This window comes from Rhinichthys klamathensis, unplaced genomic scaffold (assembly GCF_029890125.1).
Source record: "Rhinichthys klamathensis goyatoka isolate OS25496 unplaced genomic scaffold, OSU_Roscu_1.1 h1tg000240l_1, whole genome shotgun sequence".
Classification (NCBI taxonomy): domain Eukaryota; kingdom Metazoa; phylum Chordata; class Actinopteri; order Cypriniformes; family Leuciscidae; genus Rhinichthys; species Rhinichthys klamathensis.
In genome coordinates, this window is record NW_026606762.1 from 2,002,536 (window position 1) to 2,029,696 (window position 27,161).

Here is a 27,161-nt window from a genome sequence, read left to right on the forward strand (position 1 = left end):
TTAATTGGTTTTGATTGAGATGAAAAACATATTATTGATTGACAATAAACATAATAAACATATTATAGGTTGATACTATTTTTTTCTCAACCATTCAGTCTTGGTTATGTCATCAGAACAGTAATTTTAAGTCATTTTTATCACATTTTGAAGAAAAATGCTGTGCACAAAAGAAACAGGAACATTTATTAAGATGTTAAATATGATTAATTTTGATTTCACATATCATACCGATTCATCATGATGTCAGGCTGTGTTACAGTATACTGCTAATATACTGCTCTTACTATGTCTGCACTAAACTGTCAATGCTAAGAACATACCCTGCCTTTTCAAAATGTGTAGTATGCAACAAACACACTTCATGGAATATTGTATTCCACAATGCAAAGCGCATTTGACTATACATTTATAATTTGACAAATGATTCCAAAGTTATTACAATTTTAATTTCCTCTTTCCTCTTTTTTAGATCGTACACTAGTATGCCATTATATATAGCCACAATATGTGTTAACCAATGAATGCTGCTTGCAGTACTGCTTCACTCAGACAAAAGCCGCCAACTGGAGAGGTGAAATATGAGACCAGCCTAAGCACTGGCTGATTCTGCTGGATCCGCTCTTCAACAGCGAAGAAGACGGCTCACATGATCAGCACAAATCTCAGCAGTCATGTCCAAAAAATGCAGTCAAATATGTTGAGCGGCTACATTCATTCTTCAAAATGGGATCTTTCAATACCTTAAATATTGGTATGATGTTAAACCTAATGAGGATTGAGTGAAAAAGAACTAAATGGTGACTGACATGTAATTGAAAACAAAAATTAGACCATTGGGTTTAAGTGAATTATTGACATTGCAGACTTATTCTTCTTATTCTGGTATCGTTCAGAATCACAGTCGTTTTGTTCCACACTAGATGAAATTGCTCAAAATTGACCACTACATTTTACGTGGTCTTCAACTTCAAAACAAGCTCTTTGTGCAATCAGAGAAGCTGTCAATGGGATCATGTCACACCGTGGTCAACAAATAGCAAATATGAAATGCCTTGGGCGTTTTGCTTTCAGAATTGGCCAGTCAAGCATGGGATAGACTAGACAACCCAAAGCACTTGTTTTCACCCGGCATGACCGGAGAATGTCTTGACCAGTGGGGACATGCAGCATTGAGACCCCAGGGTCATTTAAACAACTCAGAAGGGGCACATCCTAGCCACGAACACTAGAGATGAGCAAAGAAATCTGAAACCTGCATTGAAAAACAGAGTCAATACAAACAAAATTATGTTAGTTCTCTGACAGATCCATATGTTTACAATGTCAAGGTCCAAAAGAATGAGAAATTCCCCTTTACTCATTGTTAGCACAAAACATCAGGTGCTGACAAGCGCTAACAAGGCCGTCAAGACTAAGCCTTGTTACGTGTGACGCGACCAGGAGGCGTAAGATAAAGTCCACATCCATCACCCAGACAGAAAACATGGTTAAATAGCCTCTGATCTGACATATTGCAGCTGCTTTTGTGTTTTCGGGATCAAACACATGCGTATTTTTGTCACTCCACTGCAAAGCCCCTCTTGCTTATTTTGCAGTCAGGCAGATGGCAGTAATATGAGTTTTAGGGAACACAATAAATGATAATTCAATATGCTTTGTTAGATACCACTACAAATATTTCAGCAAAAATATAAATGTTCCACAGGCACATAGAAAAAAAGGCACAGTTAGTTTGCTAGGTTTGCAATATCCATATAGCAAATCAATGCAGGAACACGTAATTCCGGATGTGGCGTTCAGCAGACTTGTACGCAAATAAAACCCCAGCAAAAAAAAAAAAAAAAGACTAATAATCATTTTCATGGAACAACCCTCATTTGCCTGGCATAAAATGTAACCGGAAATATGTTTCTTGCGGGTGTAAAACCACTGCGGCGTGTCAAAGCTACAATCGTGCACAAACAAAAGCGAGGGATTATATTGGAGGTTTGTGTTAGACTAAAGTTCTCCAGACTCCATTCTGAGCGAATGCAGAAAGCAGGGGCCTGAGCGGATCCCAGAATTCCTCATTATCCTCACAGCGGGTAGCTAGGGTGCGCCAGCGGTGCGAGCGCGAAGCGGGCCGCCACTGAGGCAGGTCTGGGAACAGCGCTCTGACAGCCCCACGGGGGAGGCCAGGCTCGCTCATTAGGCCTAAATGATCCACGGCAGCCCTGCAAACCAAGTGCCACTTAGTGCCCGTCGGAGACGCCAGTCCGGCCTTGATGAGATTGCTGAGCACACTGCATATCTATAATAACACGGTGAACAAAAAAGGCCTTACAATGGTGGAGGTAACTCTGGGAAATGGGTCCAGTAAACGTTTGGCCTATAGCGTGGCAGCGAACTCCCTGAAAATGTCTTTCATCCTTTGGTCAGCGTTGAAATGACACAATACGATAAATGTTTGCCACCTCCAAAGCAAGCAGATGCGCTGTGGGAACCGCGACGGTGGTGAAAAACTGATGCCAGCAAGTGCGACTGTGACTAAAAGCAGCTCGTTGCTCCTGAGACAGATGGTCATTTCACATGTAATAATTACAGCAGCCTCATGCATTCTCACGTCCCTATCACATTGTGAGATTTACACTGCTTTATGGTAATAATCTGACTGATTATACTAATAAATGTCACGGAAACTTTCCCAACACGCATGTCTGAAATCCAGTGCATTCCGGCTATTTTGTCTTCTTGTCAAGTAAAATTATCTAAACATCCTCAAACCAATTGGATAAATTTAACTCTATAAGATATTAAGACTTTAATATACAGTATTTATTCATTTAAATGACCTTGCTTTGAAGATTTTTTTTATATTTGCTAGAAAACAAACAATGTTTTATTGCAGTGTACTAGAATCTTCAAGAAAGATTTATTAAAATTCTGTCATAATCTACTCGCCCTCGTGTTGTTCCATAATTTTGCTGCTTCTGCAAAACACAAAGGATGATACTTTGAAGAATGTTGGTAACCAAACAGTTTTGGTGACAACTGACTTCCATTGTATGGACAATAAATACACATTGATGTTTCTCAAAATGTCTTCTTTTATGTTCCGCAGAAGAAAGAAATATGACAACTTATTTTAGGGTCCAATTCTCACTATTAACCAGTTGCTTATTAGCATCCATATTACTAGGATATTGGCTGTTTATTAGTACTTATATAGTAATGCCTTATTCTGTATGACCATATTCTACATTCCTAATCCTACCCAATACCTAAACTGAACAACTACCTTACTAACTATTAATATGCAGTAATTAGGAGTTTATTGAGGCAGAATTCATAGTTAATAGTAGTGATGGGGACGAGACCGCCTATGCCGAGTCCGAGTCAAGACCGAGTCTTTGAAGGGTCGAGTCCGAGTCGAGACCGAGTCCGTTGTTTTTCAAATACCAGACTGATCTCATGAAATGGCGTATGTATGACACGCCAATTCGTATTTCCATTTTTGGCGTGCTATCAACACGCATAATCGCTTTTCAGCGTGTTTATCAACGCCTTTGACTTAACGTTATATTACTGTATTATGTATATATAAATATATGACCTACCCCAACCCCGTCCCTAAACCTACCCGTCACTGGGGTTAATACCATTTATGAGTCTTCTCCTACCATCCTAGGAAAAGAAATATCGCTCCACAGATGTAGATATAGATTTTGCTTCGTTTCGCTCGGACATTTAACGGCGTACACATACACGCAGAATCACTCGGACATTTAACGGCGTACACATACACGCAGAATCACTCGGACATTTAACGGCGTACACATACACGCAGAATCACTCGGACATTTAACGGCGTACACATACACGCAGAATCACTCGGACATTTAACGGCGTACACATACACGCAGAATCACTCGGACATTTAATGGCGTAGACATACACGCAAAAGATTTCGGCGTGGACATACACGCGGATAGCTCAAAATGCGTATAGATAAGACGCCACTTGAATTGAAAGTGGCGTGTATGTTTACGCAAAGTCATGATGTCATGTTGCAAATACAGTCAAGTCCGAGTCAAGACCGAGTCTTTGAAGGGTCGAGTCCGAGTCGAGACAGAGTCCGTTGTTTTTCAAATACAGTCGAGTCCGAGTCAAGACCGAGTCTTTGAAGGGTCGAGTCCGAGTCGAGACCGAGTCCGTTGGTTTTCAAATACAGTCGAGTCCGAGTCAAGACCGAGTCTTTGAAGGGTCGAGTCCGAGTCGAGACCGAGTCCGTTGGTTTTCAAATACAGTCGAGTCCGAGTCAAGACCGAGTCTTTGAAGGGTCGAGTCTGAGTCGAGACCGAGTCCGTTGGTTTTCAAATACAGTCGAGTCCGAGTCAAGACCGAGTCTTTGAAGGGTCGAGTCTGAGTCGAGACCGAGTCCGTTGTTTTTCAAATACAGTCGAGTCCGAGTCAAGACCGAGTCTTTGAAGGGTCGAGTCTGAGTCGAGACCGAGTCCGTTGTTTTTCAAATACAGTCGAGTCCGAGTCAAGACCGAGTCTTTGAAGGGTCGAGTCTGAGTCGAGACCGAGTCCGTTGGTTTTCAAATGCAGTCGAGTCCGAGTCAAGACCGAGTCTTTGAAGGGTCGAGTCCGAGTCGAGACCGAGTCCGTTGGTTTTCAAATACAGTCGAGTCCGAGTCAAGACCGAGTCTTTGAAGGGTCGAGTCCGAGTCGAGACCGAGTCCGTTGGTTTTCAAATACAGTCAAGTCCGAGTCAAGACCGAGTCTTTGAAGGGTCGAGTCCGAGTCGAGACCGAGTCCGTTGGTTTTCAAATACAGTCGAGTCCGAGTCAAGACCGAGTCTTTGAAGGGTCGAGTCCGAGTCGAGACCGAGTCCGTTGTTTTTCAAATACAGTCGAGTCCGAGTCAAGACCGAGTCTTTGAGGAAGCAAGTCCGAGGCGAGATTTTGTCTCGACGTCAGTTTTGATATTCATGATTTAATATCACCCCAGTTAATAATCAACAGTTAGGCCTACAGACTAAGCTAGATTGGGAATTGTTTAGAGGAGCAGTCTTAACAAGTGATGGGGACGAGACCGCCTATGCCGAGTCCGAGTCAAGACCGAGTCTTTGATGGGTCGAGTCCGAGTCGAGACCGAGTCTTTGAAGGAACAAGTCCGAGACGAGTCCGAGAAAGCAGAAATCGGTCTCGAGACCGGTCTCGGACTCGAGTACTACATCACTAGTTAATAGTGAGAATTGGACCCTAAAGTGTGACCGAAAGAAAGTCTGACAGGGTGAGTAAATTATAATAGAATTTTATTTTTTTATTTTTTTGGGGGGGGGGATTATCCCTTTAAAATGGTGTACTTCAATCCAATGAGACTTCAGTGTGGGCGGGGCTACCCAACGCAACGACCATGGCTGGTTGAGACAATTCATGGAACATGGAAGATATCCATTTTATCACTTGATGCTGTATGCATTAGAATCCATTTTTTTTTAACATGACTTTTCAGTTCGAAGTGCAAATGAAGTTCTTGAAAAAGAAACTGGAAGAAGTTTCTACATAACACACATTACAGATAGCATTGTGCTGTGGCGCATTATTCCTAACAATTTGACTTAAGGCTCTGCTGCGTGCACAATAACATCCATTAAATGCAATTTCTGGGAACTCAATGTCCCATTGTGCGTTTTTTTTTGCCATATTTCACATCTGGTCATGTGTTCATTTATATAATCCAGAGGGTATGTAATCACGCAGGGCGTGCTGAATGGAGGCTCGCAAAGCAGGTGAATTATGTAAGTGCCGCATCTTCGCTTCTTTCTGCTGAAGGGGACCGCCACTTTCTTCCACCTCTTTTCATGCTCCTCTCATCACAAAGCAGCTGTTGTGATGTTTTTCACCGCGGTCACAATTAACCTCTGAGGCTGGGCAGGGAGCCAGCCCCGGCACAACTCAGGGCGCTAGAGAGCCCATCAGGTAAACAGTATGATAAGCTTTGCTGCAAAAATTAGACATTGTTTTGAAGTGAGAGGCAGTTGCTATAGTGACTGTTGCTAATTAACTGCATTCAGCCAGGGGAACAAAGGGCTTAAGGGTACTCAGGACGGCGTCTCTAGCAGAGAGCTATGCGCAGTGAATATGTGCAATCCCGTGGGTCTCTCTGCACCAAAATACCTGCGCCGCTCCTTCTCGTAAGTGCCAGGAGATGCACGGCGGTCGTTTTATCGAGGCTAAAGGCTGCTGGACACCAATTATAGAACTGTGTGAATCTCGATGCCATCAGGTTCTAAGCTGCCCCTAAAACAAAAATAATCATCGAGCCAATCAGGGTGCTTCATCAGCATGGAGGACCTCTCAAAGGAGATCTCATCAGCTCCTGTGGCATTCTGGAGAGTGGCCTGCCAGCTAGTGCATTTCATTAAAGCAATGGTACACAAGAGAGAAGAATCACAGAAACACGAGTCAGAGTGTTGTACGGTCACCGTTCATGTTTGCCCCTGGAAAAAGAAAAAAATGTGCGAACATGAAACTTAACTTAAAGGGTTAAGAAATGTTTACTTGATTATCACTGGATTAAAAAAACAAGACTCGAGTCGTCACTACTAAAAAACATTAGTCTGCGTTTTGACTGAACCCTGATACAATTAAGATGGCTTTTTTTTTTACCAGGGATAGAAATTACATCTAGTCATTAATCACTAGTCAGTTGGATGAATAGATCATTGTGACCTTTCCCTTCTGGTCTTGTTGTGTTTAACATGGGACAATTGTATTTTTCACCATGCTTCCTAAATAACTTGGATCAATCAATCACCAGGCAAACCAAGCTTCACCAACTAAGTTTTGCTAGTCAACCGCATGGTTTTGCTGGTCAACCACTTAGACCATTCACCACACCAGCACTAATTAACATAAACCAGTATGGATTTGTTTTTATTGTTTTTTTACCCTCGTATTAGCTTCAAATACTGGGTACGATTTGATATGGGTGGGGTTAAACTGAATTTAACTGCATTCAATACAATTCACAAAAAAATCACACTATGAAAAACAAAACAAAAAAAATTTAAAAGGTCATGTTTAACACTTACTTATCACACATAAAAAATATAACAAATAAAAGATAAATGTTTAATTGTATGAAACTTAGTATTTATTAAATGTTTTTGATTTCATAGTACTGAAACCATTTTTAGAACATTTTAACATTTTAAACAAAAGAACTATGAAAAGCTTCCCTGAAGCTCAAACAGTAGAGCAAAAGCGCTTGCAACACCAAGATGGGTTCGAATCCCAGCTGAATTAACATGCATGAACAATTAAAAAGGCACGTCTTTGATATAGTGTAAATTTATTCTGATAAAAGTGAAAGCCAAATGCATAAATGTCAATATCCTTACAGGGTAGTTGAGATACTGACATTAAAAAAGTTTTTTAATTTAGGATCAACAGCTGCCTTATCCTCTCCTAGGGTCATTTTGACCCGAAATTCATTTTTTAATAATTGAGTGTTCATCGGAGTGGTCCAAGACCATAGTAATGTTTTCACACTTGAACTTGGTATACACTAAAAAAGTTTGACTGGATTCAATGAGTTTATTGGGTTTTAATAAATATGTTAACTAAATCTTTCCCTCGCGGGTCAATTTGACCCCCATAGGCATGAATGGGAAATGGGGATTTTTTTATTATTTGTCACAAAAAAAAAGAACAAACACACATACAAATGAAGGCATGAGACTCCAGAACATCCCCAATGCAGAACACACTCACATGCATACACACACACACCAAGGAGTTCCCATTTAAATCAATGGGAGGTCACATAAAGTGGGCAATGTTTGTTTGTTTGTTTGTTTTTGATTTTCAATCAGTTCAGTTTTAAAATATCAATCAGTCACAATGTAGACTGCACACAGATATGAAGTGGTTGGATTTGAACACATTTACAATGCAGGGAAGAATTTGCTACAGATACGGGAGGAGAGGATTGTGTGGGTCAAATTGACCCGTAAATCTCATTATTGTAATATAAATTTCATACGCACATTGCTTTGCAGGCATGTTCATCACCCTAAATGAGAAAAAATCACAAAAATTCAAGAAAACTTCAAGAAAAAAAATCTGACTGATCTGCAGATCAGACTGACCGGCAACATAATATATGTTAGCCTTTTTTTCAAAATGGTGTGTTGGCGGAAAAGTCAGAAAATGCTGTTTGTTTAATGCAATTAGGCATAAATGCAAATAAATGTATTTGCAAACTGCAAAATGTGAATGAAAATGAAAGAACTTCAGCTGGATTTCAAGGGGAGAGCCCGTTATGTCTGTTTTGAATATGGGCCACAATAGACGTGCACAACAACCCAAGAGTCAAAATAACCCTGTATAGAAAAACGGCCCATTAACCACATTCAATTCACCAAAAATGCCAATCAAGTCTGTTTCTCTAATTTGTCCCGGAACCCCACTGTCTCTTGTTTTGACAGTTGTAACGGCCCTTGTTAATGGTTGAGTGAGTGAGCGGGTCACAGTTCACGGTGCGATGGCTTTGGCACTAGGACCCAGTGACAGCTGCAGAGCTGAAAGACAAGACTATACAACGACTCTACGCTCAGAGAGAGGGCAGCCGCAATCTGCTGCTTTCAATGTCCCGCCAAACTTTGTGAAAGCCCGAACACTGCCTTTCAGAGATCTGCACAAAATGCAATGCTCAAATCCTTATAGACAAAAGAAAGGGTCTACATTGCCAAAACGTACACATTGTCCAGAATAAAAGACACTTTTTTATCATCTGAAATTTGCTGCAATTTATATTCAAAAGCAACTTATGAAATGCAATTAATGTCAAGCTCGCAAAAAATGCTCACATTTGTATAGCGCATTCCCCACATGCCAGTAGTTTCAGTTTCGCTTTAAATAAATTAGTTTAGGCTTGCCGTTTATAAGAAATGTTGTTTATAATGAATGCCACTACAATTTATGTTTGTTTTATACTTTTCATTCCTGTTCTGGGGTCCGAGATGATTTGACAGACTCCAGGTCTCTGGTTCTCTGGCTAATTTGGTTCTTCAAACGTATTTGTAGATTTGATTAAAATATCTGGATTAAGTTCTCTGATATTACTGCGTGTTCTTGTGTTCATTGGAAAGGGCAGATATATCAATACTTGAAACCATGATTAGCAATTCAGCGATTGGCTGGCGGCAAGACAGGAACATAATGACATATAATTTAAAAAGGAAACAGCCGAGCACAAGCAATTTGTAATTGTTTGTTACATGATTCCAAGATATTTCCATGTTTCATGAATTCTAGGATTTATACAGGCTTTACACTTTTTCAGTGTCAAGAGTAGCCTATTGTTATTAGCAATTCATAACATTTTACGTGTGAGACTCTTTAAGGGTCAATAACATACTTGTAATGGCACAGTAGACAGCATTTTTAGGTTACATTATATATTTTTTCAAGTTATCTGCATCTCCTGCACTGAATCAAGCCACCCGTATAATAGCTGTCACCGTTCAAATGAATGCATGGTTTATACTAACTGTAGGCTATGTAATGTGTCTAAGCAGGGTTTGACATTGACGCTCGCCACAACCTGCCAAATCCGGCTGTATTTCAGCCTCCTTGAATTTAGTATATAATAAATACATTTTTCAATTGTAGTCTTTTAAAAAAGGCATCTGAAATAAGTAATCTGAAAGTAGTGTTGTTAAAAATATCGCTTTTTCAACAGGCATCGATACAAAACTCATTTTCCCCAGAATAGATCCACGATACCAGCTGCGCTTACTCTCTCTCTCATCTCTCCGACAGTGAGTTACACACAAACCCGCGTTACCCGCCCCCTCTCACTTTCCTTTGCGTTTTATGAATATTGTTAGTGTTGAAGGGCTTGAATTTCGGCGTAGGATTGCGTGTATTACGCATTATTTTACTCATTCCCGCAGATTTTGTGCTCACACCCAAAGTGTGCGCACATAAAGCCGCCTCTCAGTACTAAATTGAGTTCTTATTGCGCTTAAACAGTCAAATACACACAAAATAATGGCAAAATGCCGGTATTGGCGAGTATTCATGTAAACACAGTTAGTTTTGTCTTAACCCTCTTATTATCTTCGGGGTCTTTTTGACCCGCAAATGACTTTTGGTCAATTTTTAAAAAATGTTCTCTTTGTCCAAATGGTATGAAACTTTCTACGACTCTTTACACTGTCTAGATCTACTAAAAAAAATATTTTGGAATGATATCTGTTTTTATGTTAGCGTGACAAAAATGCCAACACTCTTTATCTTTGGGGTCCCTGGAGACCCCGCATAGTAAATATACAAAATTCATCATCAAAATCAGAAACAACGAAGAAACAACGCAGATCACATAGACAGAAATAAAGTGGCACACTTCCAACAATGCAAAAAAAACAATGCACACACACACACACACAGTAATACATTTGTAAGGCTATACTATGCATATTGCCTGCAGTGCACTGTAAACGAGACTGTATGAGATGACCACCAATTATTGTTCCTAGTTGTTCGATTTTTTCCACATTCGATGTTTTTTAACTAAATTTTATTTTTTTACTGCTTTATTTGCTCAATTGTTATTGCTGTTCAGTTCATTGCATTTTGATGTTCATGTCATGTATTTTTACTCAATATAACTGTTCGTTTCTGTTCATTTTTTGTTCTGTTACAGTTAGTAAAATTGTAGAATTAAAATTGTAGAATCTTATTAAAAACAGATGATTGAAATAAATGATAAAATCTAAAGAACATTTGGAGTCTTGTTCAGGTTTGATTCTAAGTATAATGCAACATTATTGAAAAACTTTTGTCAGTACAAAAAATGCTAAACTTTTTTATATAATTGTGATTTTATAATATTTAGATATGAATCCAACTGGAAAAACTTGTGAAAAGATATATAGTTTGGTTAATCACATAGCAAATAGCATATAGTGGAGCTCTATAGCCATCTAGTGGTTAAAGTGATTATTTTATTTTTTTTAAACTGCATTTTCCAAAATAATGGGCAAAAATCTTACATTAAATCATTTTAAATGATCCATGTTATCCCCATAAATGAAAGTTAGAAATCTGGGTATTTTATAAAGTAAATTTGACATAAAATTCTGTTTTTTTTTTTGTAAAAAAAGCCTATTTAAATAAATATTTATTTATTTATTTATAGAAATTTAAAAGATATCAAAAATCCTCCCAAAACTGCACAAATGTTGAGTAAAAACATTAATAAACAGAGTAAAATTACATTTGTAAAAAAAAATTATTATACTGTTACAAAATTAAATGTTATTGTCTGGGGTCCCTGGAGACCCCAAAGATAATGAGTGTAGACACAAATGAAGATAACAGAAGGGTTAAGTGAATGTAAACAGTTGAGAAAGAAAACACATGTGTGTAACAGTATAATGGATCTGCGTGTCAGGTGTTAAAGTGACAGCAGCCTAATATTCCTGCTGCCAAATTATGAGATAACATTAAAAATATATGTATGGCAGTTTTTCCCCAATGGTATCGATGTCAAAAATGTGGCCAGTGAAAATGCTTCACAAAATCAGTGCCAAGTAACTTTGGAAAACCACTAGCCACTAGAGTGTTGGTGAGCATAAAAGTCAATGTCAAGCCCTGGGTGTAAGGCTCCAAAATAATTATGATAATTATCCCCTCACGAATAAATCTTTCAATGAGTAAAAATGGCTCTGTCTATTATTATAGACTCAATTGAATTTTAAAATTATTATTATGTGTATAATAACATTTATATTTTGAATTACTAATTACCCAGGTTCAATATGGTGCTCTTTTAAGAAAGTATCAATGGCTGAGACAGATTTTCACCTTTAAAAAGATGCAGTTGAATCCTGTTTACTTGAAATAAGCTGATACGACAGCAACTCCAGGATGAGCTTTAAAGAGCCTAACCATCCTGGATCATGTCAACAGTAAAATCCAGATAACTGAGTAATCCACATACAGAAAATGGGCCCCTGTTCTGAATATCGTTGAATTGAAATGATTTGTTGTGGACTGAAGGGAAGTATACGTTTATAGTGTTTATGTTATGTTTTACTGGTATTTACATTATTTCCGAATGTAATAATAAAATTACTTATACACACCGATGTGACTTTTTTTCTCTTGACAATACAATTTTGACCCTGCGTGACTTAAAGTAGTCAGGTGCAACCTATTTTCCAGAAAATACAGTATACAGATTTATTGTACGTATTAATTTCCACGATTATTAAGTTCTATTTTATATAACTTGCAAAGTTTTGACATTCATTGTGGTGTTTTGCAAAGTGAGGCAAAAAAAATGATGGATGGATATGATGACATGAGGTTAAAACACAGTAATCTTTTGGCAGGTAACTTGATAAAGCAACAAATGATAACCTTTTCCATGACAAAATGTCACGTTTTTTTTATTAACCAGTGATGTGACATTTTGTCAATCACCTGGTTTCTGGCCAAAATCTCATTTGGTTCAAAATGCTGCTCTTTACAACTGTACATCAAACATCAAATATATTCTGATATGCTGAGATTGTGTAATGTCACAGAGAGGCTTTACATGCAGTGTGGACAGACATATTTCTAGTTGCTGAAAATGTTATAACTCATGGTGTAAGATGAACTGGCTGAGTGGACGATCTGTCATCCAGACTGTTGCTTTGGCTTATGTGGAATGTAACGTCCCTTTGCTAGAGCCATTCGAATCAGTTTATTTATACTATTAATTTACTAATATTTATTCATTTACACTGTTATTTCTACCTACATCCTCAACATGATCCCCACATATATTGTAGCCTCCTATTGCTTTGTTATTCGTCTTTTCTCCCAACAGTTCTGTAACAGATTATGAGAAAACACAAAAATCTCCCAAAGACAACAATCCTGAGGTCTTCATTTAAGGAGTAACTGAATCAATATGCTTTTAAAGCATCAAGTCAAAACTTTGTTGGCAGGGATTTGTGTACAAATCTAATTCATCTACAGTATGTGATCATCTGCTTGTAACACGTGTAACAATGCGACCCGTGACTGTGTGCTGCTTCCCTGTTGTCTCTCCCTGTGGTCTGGAGGACTGTGAAACATTACTCCTGAGGCTATGATGGACATCGCTGTTGAGTAAACATGAAACCAGACACCCTGAACAGCTGCTAAAGCTGACCTCTAGTCAATCCCTGCACTCTCAGACAGGTCAGCAACCCCAGCACTGCACACCAGCTCTCCACTGCTTACGTGGTGGTCAGGTGATTTTTTTTCTTGATATCATTTCCTGTTGGATCTATAATGACTCGCATGCTACTTCCTCTGTACAAGAAACTGTAATAGAAAATTCAGCACCGTTTCATTATTCAGCATTGTTTCACTCACTATAAAATTCTCTTCCTGACTGAAAAACTCCTGTTAATCAGTATATTTTTTCTAGTAAAAATTATACCTATATTTAACAACAATAAGCAGAAGCAAAATTGTTTGTCAAGATTTCTTTTGAAAGAACTGTCTTGAATATGGTACAGTATACAGTGGTATTTTGCGGTTTCATCAACTTTTTTGAGCAATAACCTTGAAAAAAAACAATACATTTTATTAATATGGTTTATGCTAAAAACAAGCGACAAATCAGCTAATGCAAAACAACTTTATATATATATATTTACTTTATACATACTTCAAAATGTTGCAAGTACACTCTACCATTCAAAAGTTTGGGATTTTTTTTATCTCCAATGATGCATTTATCTGATCAATTTTAAAATATTACAATTTAAAATAACTGTTGTTTTCTATTTCAATATATATTTTAAAATGCAATTTATTCCTCAGATGGCAAAGCTGAATATCAGCAGCCATTGTTCCAGTCTTCAGTGTCACATGATGGTGTTCACGGTATTCCAAATAGTAAGCAGCAAAAACTATTTTCAACATTGATAATTAGAAATGTATCAAGAGAGGTACCAAATCAGCATATTAGAATAATTTCTGAATGATCCTGTGACATTGAATACTGAAGTAATGATGCTGAAAATTCAGCTTTGATCACATGAATAATAACATTTTAAAATATATTACATAAGAAACTGTTTCTTTAAAATTGTAATCATATTTCAAAATATTACAGTTTTTTCTGTATTGTTCATCAGATAAATTAGCATCTTCTGTGAGCAAAAGAGACTTCGGTAACACTTTAGTTTAGGGTCCAATTCTCACTATTAACTAGTTGCTTATTAGCATGCATATTACTAGGATATTGGCTATCTATTAGTACTTATAAAGCACAAATTAATGTCTACCCAATACCTATATGTAACAGCTACCCTTTTAAAATATTAATAAGCAATAACAGTCACAGTTAATAGCTAATTGGACCGTAATCTTAAGTGTGATCGAGACATCATTCGAAAACATAACGAAATCTTAAATCTTAAAAGATTCCAAACTTTTAAATGGTAGTGTAAAACATTTGGTGCAAAATTTATTGTAATTTAATTACATAATCTGGCTTTAATTTGTTGTTTTTGCATTGACTTATATAACATAATAAACAAATCCGGAAAAAAAATAAACTCTCTTTAAATCAGTCTGAGCAGTAGTGAATGGACTTGGTCATTTAAAACTGGTCAGCCAAACCTATTTCCTTGCTTTAACTCTTAACGGAGGGAGTGAATGAAAGTGAGTTTGAGAGCAGAGGGTGTGCAGGGTGGCCCAAAACACTTTTTGGTAGTGGCAGCTGAGAGGCTTTGCTGCCACTCCTAAACTTTACATTTCATTTGGCCGGAGGGGTCACATGACAGCTGCAAACGAAAGCCCCGAGGGCCTTCTGCTTTCACTTGACACTGACAAGCTGTGAGGGACTCCAACGCCGCAGAAAGAAAATATTCCCTCTTTCCATGACATCACCCAGCCAGGAATGGAGGAAAGGGGGAGGACGGCAGGAGAAGGAGAGGAGAGGAAGAGGAGGAGGGGGTGGCACAGCTGGTGACAGCCGCAGTACCATCTGCTCCTGACTAATAGTTCATGCTGCTTTACTTACACTCCCACTACTCAACAACAACCCAACGAATGGGAAGCCTGCTGCAGAGGCCCGCCAAGACTTCAGAGATTCCTGATTGACAATTATCCTCATCTTCTCCACCCTCGTGCAATTCCTCAGAGCCCTCAGTTTCACTTCTTACTTCTCCAGCGATCACCTCTGGGACCAATCCAAGCAGCCTGAGTGTTGAGGCTACATCGTAAGGGATTCGGGTTGTTACCTTGTCATGTGACATTTACACTGTGTCTTAACCAGATGCAAAGTGACAAGTTTCCAGCAACAAGTCATTTCCCTGTCCACAGAAAAAGTCAAATATATTTCAATGGGAAAACGGTGTTCTGTTCGCAATCCATATTACTCCTATAATGTTAAGTGAAACAGCATATTCAATCAGAAAAAAAATCTGGATCTTGAATAGTGCTGAAATATGAAAAATACGAGGGCCTAGTGACGTCCAGGGGCGTTGCTAGGCCCTTTTTAGGGGGGCTTCAGCCCCCCTAAACTTCTGCCTAGCCCCCCTAAAAATGTGAGATTAATGAAGGCTACACAAATGCGTGCTCGCTTCAATCTTGTTATAATCAGGTTCAGCGCGTTCTTCATCTTCAATCCGCAGCGCGCCGAGCAGAGAGCACGTCAGAAACAGAGGACAGGGTGTGTGTGTTCATGTGTGTGTTCATCTGAGCCTCATTGGTCTGTCACTGCTCGTCAATGTCAGAATATTTGAGATGACCAATCAAATCAAAGTAGGCAGGCTTTATGTTCACAGACGCTGCTGAGCGCGAATTTTAACAGTGCGACTCGACGTGTACGGTCAAGTGCGAGATAAGATGTAAGTAGCTAAACTTAACATTTCATATTTTACTTTTTTTAGGTCATAAATGTTAAACGAATGACAAAAAATAATCAGGCAAACTAATATCGTTTTGTCTAATTTCGCCATTTTGAACTGAAAATAGGCCTATGTAACGTGACATGTAATGTAATAATTAGTTAACAAGAAACATTAACAAAGCCGTTTTCATCATGTTAGGCACAAGATTAATAATGAATGTGTACATATTGAGAATATAATACAAATTGTAGCCTTTAGTAAATTAAAAAAGCTCAGCTTTAGGAGGGGAAAAGAAAGGGATGAAGAGACTGAGAAAAAAAGAAAGAGTGATGGGGATGAGGAGAGAGCAGGTATTGACAAATAATCTACTGCCCACTGACATGGTTTTAAAGCTAATTCTTATCCTTTTTTTTTGGTCTTCAAATGTCTTGAAATGCACATATCAGAGAAATAAAAAATTTGAACCCCCTACCAACCTCAAATTTAGGACCTCTGTGACTAAAGCCCTGTCTACGGCCCTGTATTAGGCATAAGATCAATAATAAATGTGTAGCCTACATATTGTGAATGCATTTAATAAACTTAATTACCTTTAGTAACTTTCAGTAAATAAACGCGTCTGAGAAAATGAATCATAGGCAAAATCAACCTATCAGTTGACCCTATGTTTACTTTCTTCACTGATAGACAAAAATGAAAAGCCTATATCAGTCAAAGCTCAGCTGGGCAAGATAAAAACAAAGAGAAAAAGAGTGTGATGCTGATGAGGAGAGAAAAATAATCAGCTGCCCACTATCCAAGTTTTTTGGCCTTCAGAACATCTTAAAATGCACATATGTAGATCAGAGAAACCAAAATTTTCTCGGGGAGACCCCGAACGCCCCTACTTGCCCTACCTCACATTTGGGACCACAGTTGTTATAAAACCGTGCCTTTGCATGGTAATGAAAATGGTTAATAGTGAGCTTTAGATCCTAAACTAAAGTGTTACCTTTTTTTATAATTTAAAAAAAAAGTCATATTGGGGGCTTAGCCCCCCTAAAATGAAAATCCTAGTGACGCCCCTGGTGACGTCAATTAAAAAAAAAGGAAAGTGGTTTCAGAAAACAAAAAGCAAGTTGCATGTAAAACTATAGCATGCATCAATAACATTTTGTCCACTACCGATAAGCCAATGATTAATAAATTGTGACTTTGTTAGAATGTGACACTATTTTGTCAAAAAAACACAAAAAAAAACATGTAAACACTTATTTAAAAAAAAAAAAGTTATTATATTGTATTGTATTTATTTATTTATTTTATTTTTGGGGGGAGGGGGGTCTAATTGCAATTTTTCTGATAAAAATTTAGATTGCAATTTAAAAAACAGTTTTGTTGTGCTAGTTTGTAGGGTACAATTTGGCCAAAAATGTTTGATAATATATCAATATTGCTATAAAAATAATAATAATAATATAAAAATTACTATTGTAATATGTCACTGTAAAAAAAGAAATAATAATAATATATATATAATATAATTAAAATACTAATACTTAAAGATGTCTTAATTCATTTTCAAACACTAAACCATTCAACTTTTATTTTGACAGCAGGGAGCTTATCTTTTGTTTACAAGTGCTTCTCATTGTATGTGTTATGTATCATGCATCCCAACAGATTTTCCTTTGGAATGACCTGAATTGCGGCCAACAAGACCAGGAACATGAATCACAAAAGTATGATAATTTTCATTTCCTGTTGATTTAATATACAGCCACTGAGCATGATTTTTGACTGACTAGATTTCACCATGGCTGGGGAAATTGGAACCAAGTGATCCTAAATGACTATTGAAGAGATTTAACACATACAACTGGTAAGAACAAGGTGTTATTGTTTGCTACATTATAATTTGTCAACTGAGCCACGCCAAAATCGACACCTTGCATTTTTCTGTCAACTGTTGATTGGTTTTCTGAAGAAACAGAGAGATTGTTTTTGGCCGTATCCTGTACGGTATAGTTTGGAAGAAGCACCGTGTTCTTACCATACATCTTGCCTTCATCCGAGAGGATAATTTTGCGGCGTCCACAGGGCGGGTAGATGGCCAGTGCCTCCTGGAAGCTCTGCTCTATGTCAGGGCTCCACACCCCCTCAGCGTCATTGTCAATGGGCTTGTCGGCTGAGTCGCTCATCCTCTCAATATCCTCGGCAGAGCTTTCACTGCCACTCCAGCTGTTGGGATCAATGGTGGCGGTTGGGACCTCCAAGCCGAAGCCTGGAGCAGACTAGGGTGAATCCTGGAAGAGACAATAAACAAACAGAGTTGTGGTTACTCTCTCCTGCACGAATATCTGCTGGTGAGATTTCAGGTGATGGCATAATTATTCGCTGGTAGTATCATTTTAAACTCAAGCCACTGGTTGAGCCAGAACATAAAAGAACACTCAAACGAAAAGAGGTTTTAAAAAGCTTGCACTCTTAAAGTATTTTAACACTGAGAAAACTTTAGCTTTAACTACATTTCACTTTAAAATGCTATTTTTGTTAAATTGTCAGTCAAAGTGGCAATAAAACTAGTGCTCCCTAAATGACTTTGACTTTTTCGTAGCATTATGACAGCATGAATTTTGAAGACATGCGTCTAAGATTACTGCAACTTAAATCCAATTGCCTGAGGAAATTAAGTTTCTGACTAGAAGGTTTATCCTTAAACATTTCTTAAAACCACCTGGCATTTCCATAAAAAACATCAAATTCATCTGTCAAAAGGAGAACAATCTCAAACTCAGTTGCCCGGTTTCGAGTTGCCCCTCTTTGTCAGAATCCAGGGCAATATTGCCCTCATATGAATGAATGAAAATTAAATAATGACCTACCAACCTAAATAATGATCTACTCTATAAAGTAAATAACCTGAGCAAAATACAATAGTGAAATCTAATTTTTTAAAAACACACACACACACACAAATCAAGTAGAAAAACAAACATGGCCTTCCAAATATGTAGGTCATTTGCCGACGATTTTATCTAAGTGTCTTTCTTGGCCCTTATTGGAAACCCTAAGCCCTCGCGATCTTCCTCCAAGTCCACACTTTCGTGACGCAATGCCGCTTTGACTGTCGGGTAGAAGTCAGCTGGGTTTAGATGTTGTTGTCCCTTTCTCAAGGGCACATTTGTGATGGTGCACTTTTTTAAAAAACCATTGCGCAACCATTTTACCACTGTATCAGAAGTGTGAGTGATTTTCAAGAAGAAAAATGTAGGCTGATATTTGATTTTAAACTCTTGGAAAATATGGTACAAATGTTACCCTTCCAAAATATACACCTTTGTACTTTATTTACCTCTAAAGGGCGGTATATATTTGTACCTAAATTATAAATATTAGCACCTTTTTTGAAAGAGTACCGTCACAGTGACTGCTTTTGTACCTTTTTGTTGTTGTTGTTGTTTTTTTGTTTTTTTTGTTTTTTTGAGGGAGTGTATACAGTACATCAGGAAATGATTGGAGCCTGAATGGAGGTTGGTGAGTGAGGGGTTCAAAAAGTAAAATGGATTTGGGATGTCAGCTGAAAAAGAAAGTCGTTTTCAGATGCAGAGCAAGTTATTACAATATGATAAAGTTCACAAAGACAAACATTTTGTTCTTGGGAATAACGTGCTCTAATGAGTCATGCACGATCAGGATAGGAACATGCATTAACAAAGTAAATAAAGTCCATTTTTAATATCATGTTGACTTTAGAAGGTTTGAACCAGCAACTTCCCATGTACCAGCCCTGAGCTTTGGCCCCTATTCCAAATCACCCCATAAACTGGGGTCATAAAATGTAATTTCCTCTTGAATATTTTATATTCTCCACCCAACTTCACATGAACCACTCAATAGGTCCAACATGCAACACCTTCAAGATCTCTTGAGCATTCTTGAAGACTTCTCCGTGTACCCCTTCCCCCACCCTTCCGACAGCTTCCTCTCTCCGTGCCTTCTTCCATTCAGGCAGCACAAGCTGTTGTGATGTGGACTAGCAGCATATGTTTCTTCTAGAATGTCAGTTCGCGAGGGGGGAAGGGAGCAGGCTGTTGGAAAAAAAAGGGGGGAAACGCTCTGGGAGAGTGGAGAGAGCTTTTACTGAATTCCGTGTTTGTGTGCTGAATGCTGACACTGCAGAACAGACTCACAGACTGATGAGAGAGGAAAAAAAGCCTCCCCTTTCTGACCACTAAATGCTTTGGGCATTCATGCTCTCCCCCCCTCCAACAAAACTGAATAATGAACTACACTGGTAATCACTTCCAGCACTGCTGCAAACATAATGTGGTTGTTCAGAGCAGTGCCTCATCTTGGAAGCGCATTCTCCCCCTCTATCAGATATACAAACTGTTTAAAGATGGCCAGTTTGAGGGGAACGCTCGGGAGCTCAGTATAGATAAACATGTTTACTTCGGCTATCCTTGCAGTGCTGGCTTCCATATGCTAACAGAAAGCCTTCTTGAAAAATGGCTGCCGTTGGTCCCTTGGCCACGTGTGGCCTACTTGAGAGCGGGAGCTAAGGCCAATGTTTCGCCTGATGGAGTTTGACTTCCCTATAGAAAATACCAGTACTGTCGAAGTGACACGAACAATCCCACTTTAACAGGTAGATTTAGTTTTGTATTAGCTGAAAAAAAAAGTGTTGTGTGTCTGATTTGAGCTAAAAAAAAGAACAATCATTGTTGTTTTTATTACTTATTTGGAAGACATGTTATTTAACCCTCTGGGGACGGATTGGGCGGTACCACCCAAAATGGCATACTTTTACAAATGTGTAAATATCTTAAAAACTATTAATGATAGAGAGGTGCAGTCTTTTTTACCGTCTTCCTCAGATTCAGCTGAAAACAGTGATAACTTACCCGGCTTGTAAATATACACACTTCCTTGTTGCGCAATACCACAATGTAAAAGGCCAATGAAATCGATGTTGTTTGGCAGATTCCGCAAGCAACAACCAATGGAAAAATTGCCGATGGAGAAATATTTTTCTTACCCAATCAGAGGAAGGTTACCATGACGTATCTAGCAAATCAGAGGACTCTGTAGCCTTGCAAGGGGTGGTACTATATAGTTAGGGATATGACGCAAACAGCGTTGAATGGAGAGAAGGAGAGAGAGCGAACGGAGGCTTACGGAGCGGATTATCAGAGAAATATGAGAGAGAGACAGAACAATTATAATATATATATATATATATATATATATATATATATATATATATATATATGTACATACAATTATAGCATTATTTATTGTTTTAGCACTTTTATGATGGCAAGCAGTAAACGATTTACGGTGGAACAAGCTCTGGAACAATTACTGGAGAGTAACGAGGAGAAAGCATTGCTTAGAAAATTCTAAGCATTCCTAAGAAAAACGCCTGGGACTATTTGTAAATAAAGTTGCATTTTTCATTGTTCTTTACACATTTTATTTAACAATTACACATGTCTGTCAAGCAAAGGCTTTGACAAATATATTTTTTGTTAAAAAACTGTTCACTATTGTTGTGTGATGTGTGATTTTCAGAAATAAATGACAAAAATCGAATTTCCGTTTTGGAAATTCTCTAGTTTATTTTTTTTCACTCATACTTCCTTTATAAACACATTACATGCATGCTTATGTTAGCTTAGGGTCTTCTGAATCCATGTATACCAAACACATAGTGTTCCATCTCCATTACATATGGTTTATAAGCCCAAATGTAAAAATAGAGAAAACGGACCAAAAAGGGCTTAGTCCCCAGAGGGTTAAATAGAAATGTGCCCCCATATCTGCCTTGAGATTTACCTTAAAATCGCCATAAAAGTCACTGATTTTCAATAGTTGTTTTCCATTTTACATGATGTCTATCCTTTAGTATGCAAGATAAAATGTATTAGTGCACTAATAGAAGTAAGCCAAAGTTGTGTGGATTATGTACTTCAGCTAATATTGCCCACAAACGCTGTGCGTCTATGATAGGTCACTTTTGGCATTTTCTGTAAAGAGTGGCGAAGAAGGCCGGAGCTCCCATAGCAGTTTTTAAAGGTTTAAACCTAAAAGTTAAGAAAGAATTTCGAAATATGCTAACAAGTAAGCATTAACAGTAAGACTTTGGTATCAAGATGCAATTGGCAACACTTTACTTTAAGGTGGCGTAGTTACTACATGTACTTACTATAGTGATAACAGTAAATTATGCATAATTGCAGGTTACTAACCCTAACCAAATCGTAACCGTAACTCTATAGTAAGCACATAGTTAATTAACATTACTCAGTACTCATTTGAGTAGTGCAATGTAAGTAAGTCACAGTATGTCCCAATTCTCCCAAACACTGTATGAACTTTCACCAGAGAAGTGCACACTTTCACTTAATACTACTACTAGTGGTCATTTGAAAATCAGATTTTTTGATAATATTACAAACTCTAAGTAAAGCAGAACCATTTGTCTATTTTAAATGACATATCATCTTTAGCAAATGAGCATATTTTCCAAAGATTATTTAAGCCTTGGTAGTCAAATGCAATAGCAATTAAAGCTTAATTTGCACAAGATGAATGCAAAGTTTAAACCGCACAAGATGAATGCTCAGAATAACACTAGGCCATGGCAATTTCTAACCACTCACTGCTCTGAGTTTTATCACCAGACCAAATGGATCTACTCTGAATTTACATTTCCACTTACATTAATTGGAGGTTATTCTGCCTTTGATGGTAATGGAAAGTGTAGTAGCTGGTTCTAGATAGGCAGCCGCTTTTAGTGGAGAGAAACAGTCAGTCTGATGCAGCGGATCACAGCCATCACCTCTATGGTTGGGTTAAATGTTAGCGACTAAACCATGGGTTGCATCGAAGGCCAGTTACTTCTAAATGTAATATAAGCAATGTTTGCAGTTGCAGATCAAACGTGAAATGAACATGCATTTAGAGAAACAAGTGTTAAAGAAGAAAAATCAATAGCCTAAAAACAGCCTAATCATGCTACATGGCTGAAGTCCCTCGATGATCATTTAGCCTTCGATACGTCAACGTAACTGATTCACCTCTGCCACTATTTCATGCAACATCTCTCATGGGGATCCCAGATCAATGCCGCCTAAAAGATAATGATAATTTCCGCCTTGTTCGAGAGCGCTGCATTATTGGATTACTTCAACATGCACAATAAATGGGAGTATGATTAAAGCAGGATTTTATCTTTTAGCCTTTCCCCCTGCAATTGATAAAGACGTCATTCATCAGATGTGAGCAAGAAAATCCTTCGCAGAGATGTAAAAGGTGTACACTCTTTTGCAAAAGTGAACAACATTTAGGAAGACAACTCTAATAGACTTTGTTTTATATCAGGTCATTTTCTAATTGTAAGTGCTCTCAGAAATATTTCACAGCAAACTGTCAGTTCTTACACGTCTTGTCTAAATAGAGACAAACGATAGGTAAAACGTTTGCTAGAGCTTATTAAATTTACGTCTGAGAGAAACTGAAAATACGAGGACGTTTGGACGTTAAATTCAAAATCTCAGCAAAGAAAGTAGTTTTTACACCTAAATATTATCTAGTGTTGTCACAATAATACAATTTAAGTAGTACCAATACCATTGAAAACAAAGTAAAAATTAATATGCTCTTAAAAAAAAGTTAAATATTGATATAAAAACCAATTTAATTTAATTTAATTCAAATAAAACAATGCCATGTAGCCTTCAAGTATTTTTCAGGTCAATGTTTGCCATAGATTTCACTTCACACAGGATTGTTAGATATACTTCATTACAAAACAGCTTAATTTTGTTATTTGGAATTAAAATTTGATGTGAAGTGTCTTTTTTCTGTTCTTTAACTATGTGGTTGTGTTATCCAGCCAGGGGCTGTGAGATGACTTATCAATATTATTATTTTTTATTAATATTAAGGATGTACTGATATTGATATTCTTGTCAATACTTATTACGTGATGATTATTTGAATGCTTTGGCCAATAAAAATTGCAATATCATAAACTGTACTACTTTTTAAAATTAATTAACTAAATATTCTGTATGCTACAAGGGAAGTATATAGAGAGACAGAAATATAAATATCTCTTTTAAAGTGTATATGATTTATATGATGTATATAATGTATCAATACCTCCGTAAAATGGCATCTTGAACACTTTTGATTCACACATGCAGCCGTTACGGCAAACGCTTTCTTTCGACATCCAGAATCTAATGCAAACGTTTTAATCTTACCTGATGTACTTGATGTAACTCACAGAAAGCAGTAAACTACTGCAAAGATTGCAGAATGACAGACAAAGTGAGATTTCCTCACAGGCACACACAGCCAAAAAGCCTTGACAAATGCATTTTTGGCAAGAGTGAAAAAGCATGGAGCTGGAAGGCTCTCCATTTTGATTCATTAAAAATTACACTATAATGGAGAAACAAGTCCTGCTCTGTGCTCCAACAATGTGAGCACCTGCAAGTTGTGCGGAGTGCACACTTACACACAATACTTAAAGGAAAAAACCTTTTTGCTAATTTTTCCTTGAATATCCAAAGCCAAATTCTGCTTCTCCCAGCCCAAAATTCATTAACTGAGAAGAAAGTGGATCAGATGTTGAAATATTTCAAATTAAATGTTAACATTATAAAATGTGATGAGATTTAGTCCTTGAATGTCCACTTTTTGTTTTCATCTTACTGAAGTATGTAAAACCATTCTGTGAATAAACAGATGCATAAAAAGATGTTTTGAATATAATTATTTTACTGGGAAGCAGAAGATCTTATTGCCTTGAACTGTATCAAGCATGACCTTGTTGGATTTATGGTAATTAATAACACTGCTTCTGATATTATCACATTAAATGAAGAAAAAAAAAACGGTGTAGAATATTGTAGAAATGGCAAGTAACACGTTGAATTAAACATGAAGTAATTTCTTGTAAAACATACTCCAATAATCTTTACTTACAATTTCCAAAAATACTTTTTTACAGTGACAACTGTAGGAAGCAATTCAATAAATATGCTTTTAGTCTGTTAGTCTGTTGTTCAAAACTTGCATGACATGAATGATCATGATTATGATCACACTGTTATTTTAAATTCTTCATACTGTATATGGCAGCTGCCAATCAAGTTGTAGTTCCCTGTAGTGGCCTGAGGCACTGATAACCCTCTGCGCACATTACAGACGTCCACACTCATTCACTGCTCTACCTCTCCATGCAAACATGTGCGTGTATACGTGAGCGCTTTTCTGTTTGTGTGCTCAAGTGTGTCAGCACATTTGTGTTGCATTATAAGTGTGTGCCGCTGAAAATACACCAGCACATCTGAGCCAGGATGAGCCCAAACATGCCTCCTTCACAACTCGATGCCATTATATACTCTCTGCCACAACAACTCCAGAGCTCGGGATACGGAAGAGAGAAAACCTATGAGAGGTGACACAGAGAGCACTGAACATGTCTGTGGGGGCGTTTCATCACTGTCATTAAAGTGAACACATGCCTCCATGGTACGATTATTCGGATTATTTAAAACCAGGGAAAGCGAGAACAACGTATAAACCTGCTTAGTACTACTGTGAGTAAATAGAATTAATGTAATGTGCTTTTCTGCTGGAGTATTGGACATATTGCATTGTTAGCATATGCTAATTCATATATTGGTTAAATAAGGTCTACCTCAAATAATGTTTACAAATGTGCTCTTTACTCTTTTGTGGTGGGAATTTGCATTTCAATAGCATATTTGTGTTTGCGCATCTCTTGTTGTAGTGCTGTGCGCTCTGCTCCGGGTCTTATAAGGTATCACACAGCCATTCTAATCATTTCACAATGTCTAAAACCGAAAACACCAATTTGCATGTTCATTAACTTGTCACTATTACATCAAACTCTTCTGGATAATTAACAGATCCTTTCTGTGGAAGAAATTTAAATATGGTAAAATTCGTTAAATGAAGTTGAGAGTACTACATGAAAGCAAGGGGCAATGGATGCGCAGAACTTTGTCTATGGCGAGGTTATGAATTATGTGGATAACTGCAGAGCTTTCTCTGTTAATTATTGTGGCATGTTTGCTGGGAATTGCGAGGCCCTATTCACTGTAAAGCTGCTTTGAAATAATACATATTCGGAAAAGTGTTATACAAGTCTATTAAATTGAATTTAGTCATTTAAGCAGAAAACATAGCTCGGCCAATTACACAGGGCTTCCTATTAAGACTGATTAGTCAACTAGTCGTTCAGGCAACACACAGGCCATTTACAGCTGGTATTAAGATGCGTTTTGGTCGATCGGATCACAAGCAGACAAGAGAGACACATTCCCGTTTACACCTGGTGTTTTAACCCGTCTCTTTTGTCCACTTTCAACCACTTCTGTCCTGATTTCTTCAAGGGGAGGGTCTATGGGCAGATCTTTCGATCTAAAGGACGAAATAAGCTCACACAATTTAGCTACTTATGAATGCGATCAGAGACGACAGAAAAACATACAGAGAGCATCAGATTTCGTCCCTGCTCTGAAGCCGCAAGACCAGCCGAAGCTGTGAGTGTGTGTTAGAGATCAGGAATGGTGAGAGAACATTGAGCTTGGTACATTTTTCATCTTCAAATCTAACTTGTGTCTTCAGCCGACAAAGTTTAAATCCCGTCTGGCTAACATGCTTCCCATAATGTTCACGCATTAGATCAGAAGACGGAGAGAAGACGGTCTTTTGTGGCTGTTTGAACACATTCGATCACATGAGCGTTTATGAAAGCAATCCGGTCGAATGCATTTTCCACTGCCTCTGGAAGAGGTCGAAAGTGGACAAGCTCAAAACGCTTCAGACCCCGTTTACACCTGTATTTAGCATCGCCCAGTTGTGATCTGGTCTTAATAGCAGGTGCAAACAGGGCCACAGATTAGTCGACTTTAAAAAATAAGCACATTTCTCTGTATCTGAACTTTAAACGCTGGGTTCGGAGGCCGAAGCAACAGCGCAGAACTTTCAGAGGTGCGAGATAAGTGGCTCTCTCCACTAACTTTAGCGAGACCGGCTTCCTACATCTCTGCCTCTGGTCACAAGCCTGTCAAAGCCAAAGTCTAGTGTGCCACAGCCTGTTAGAACACTAATTATCACAGCTTCTAAGAGGCAGGAATGTCACCTGTGGAAACAGTTGCAGCCTTAACAAATAATTGCATGTTCCTATCTGCCTGTCTCCAGCACCATGGAAATGGTCTTATTAGCGAGA

At 37.9% G+C, this 27,161-nt stretch overlaps 1 protein-coding gene across 6 annotated transcripts in view; it reads right to left on the reverse strand.

The window, feature by feature from the left end:
• Positions 1-27,161, reverse strand: part of tead1b (TEA domain family member 1b) — an 84,784-nt gene that overhangs the window by 45,339 nt on the left and 12,284 nt on the right. For all 6 annotated transcript variants that reach the window (XM_056265795.1, XM_056265799.1, XM_056265797.1 and 3 more), the window contains exon 3: positions 17,937-18,189. In XM_056265795.1, the coding sequence (XP_056121770.1) occupies positions 17,937-18,084 (148 nt within the window). In that variant the 5' untranslated portion in view covers positions 18,085-18,189. The remainder of the gene's footprint in view (positions 1-17,936; positions 18,190-27,161) is intronic.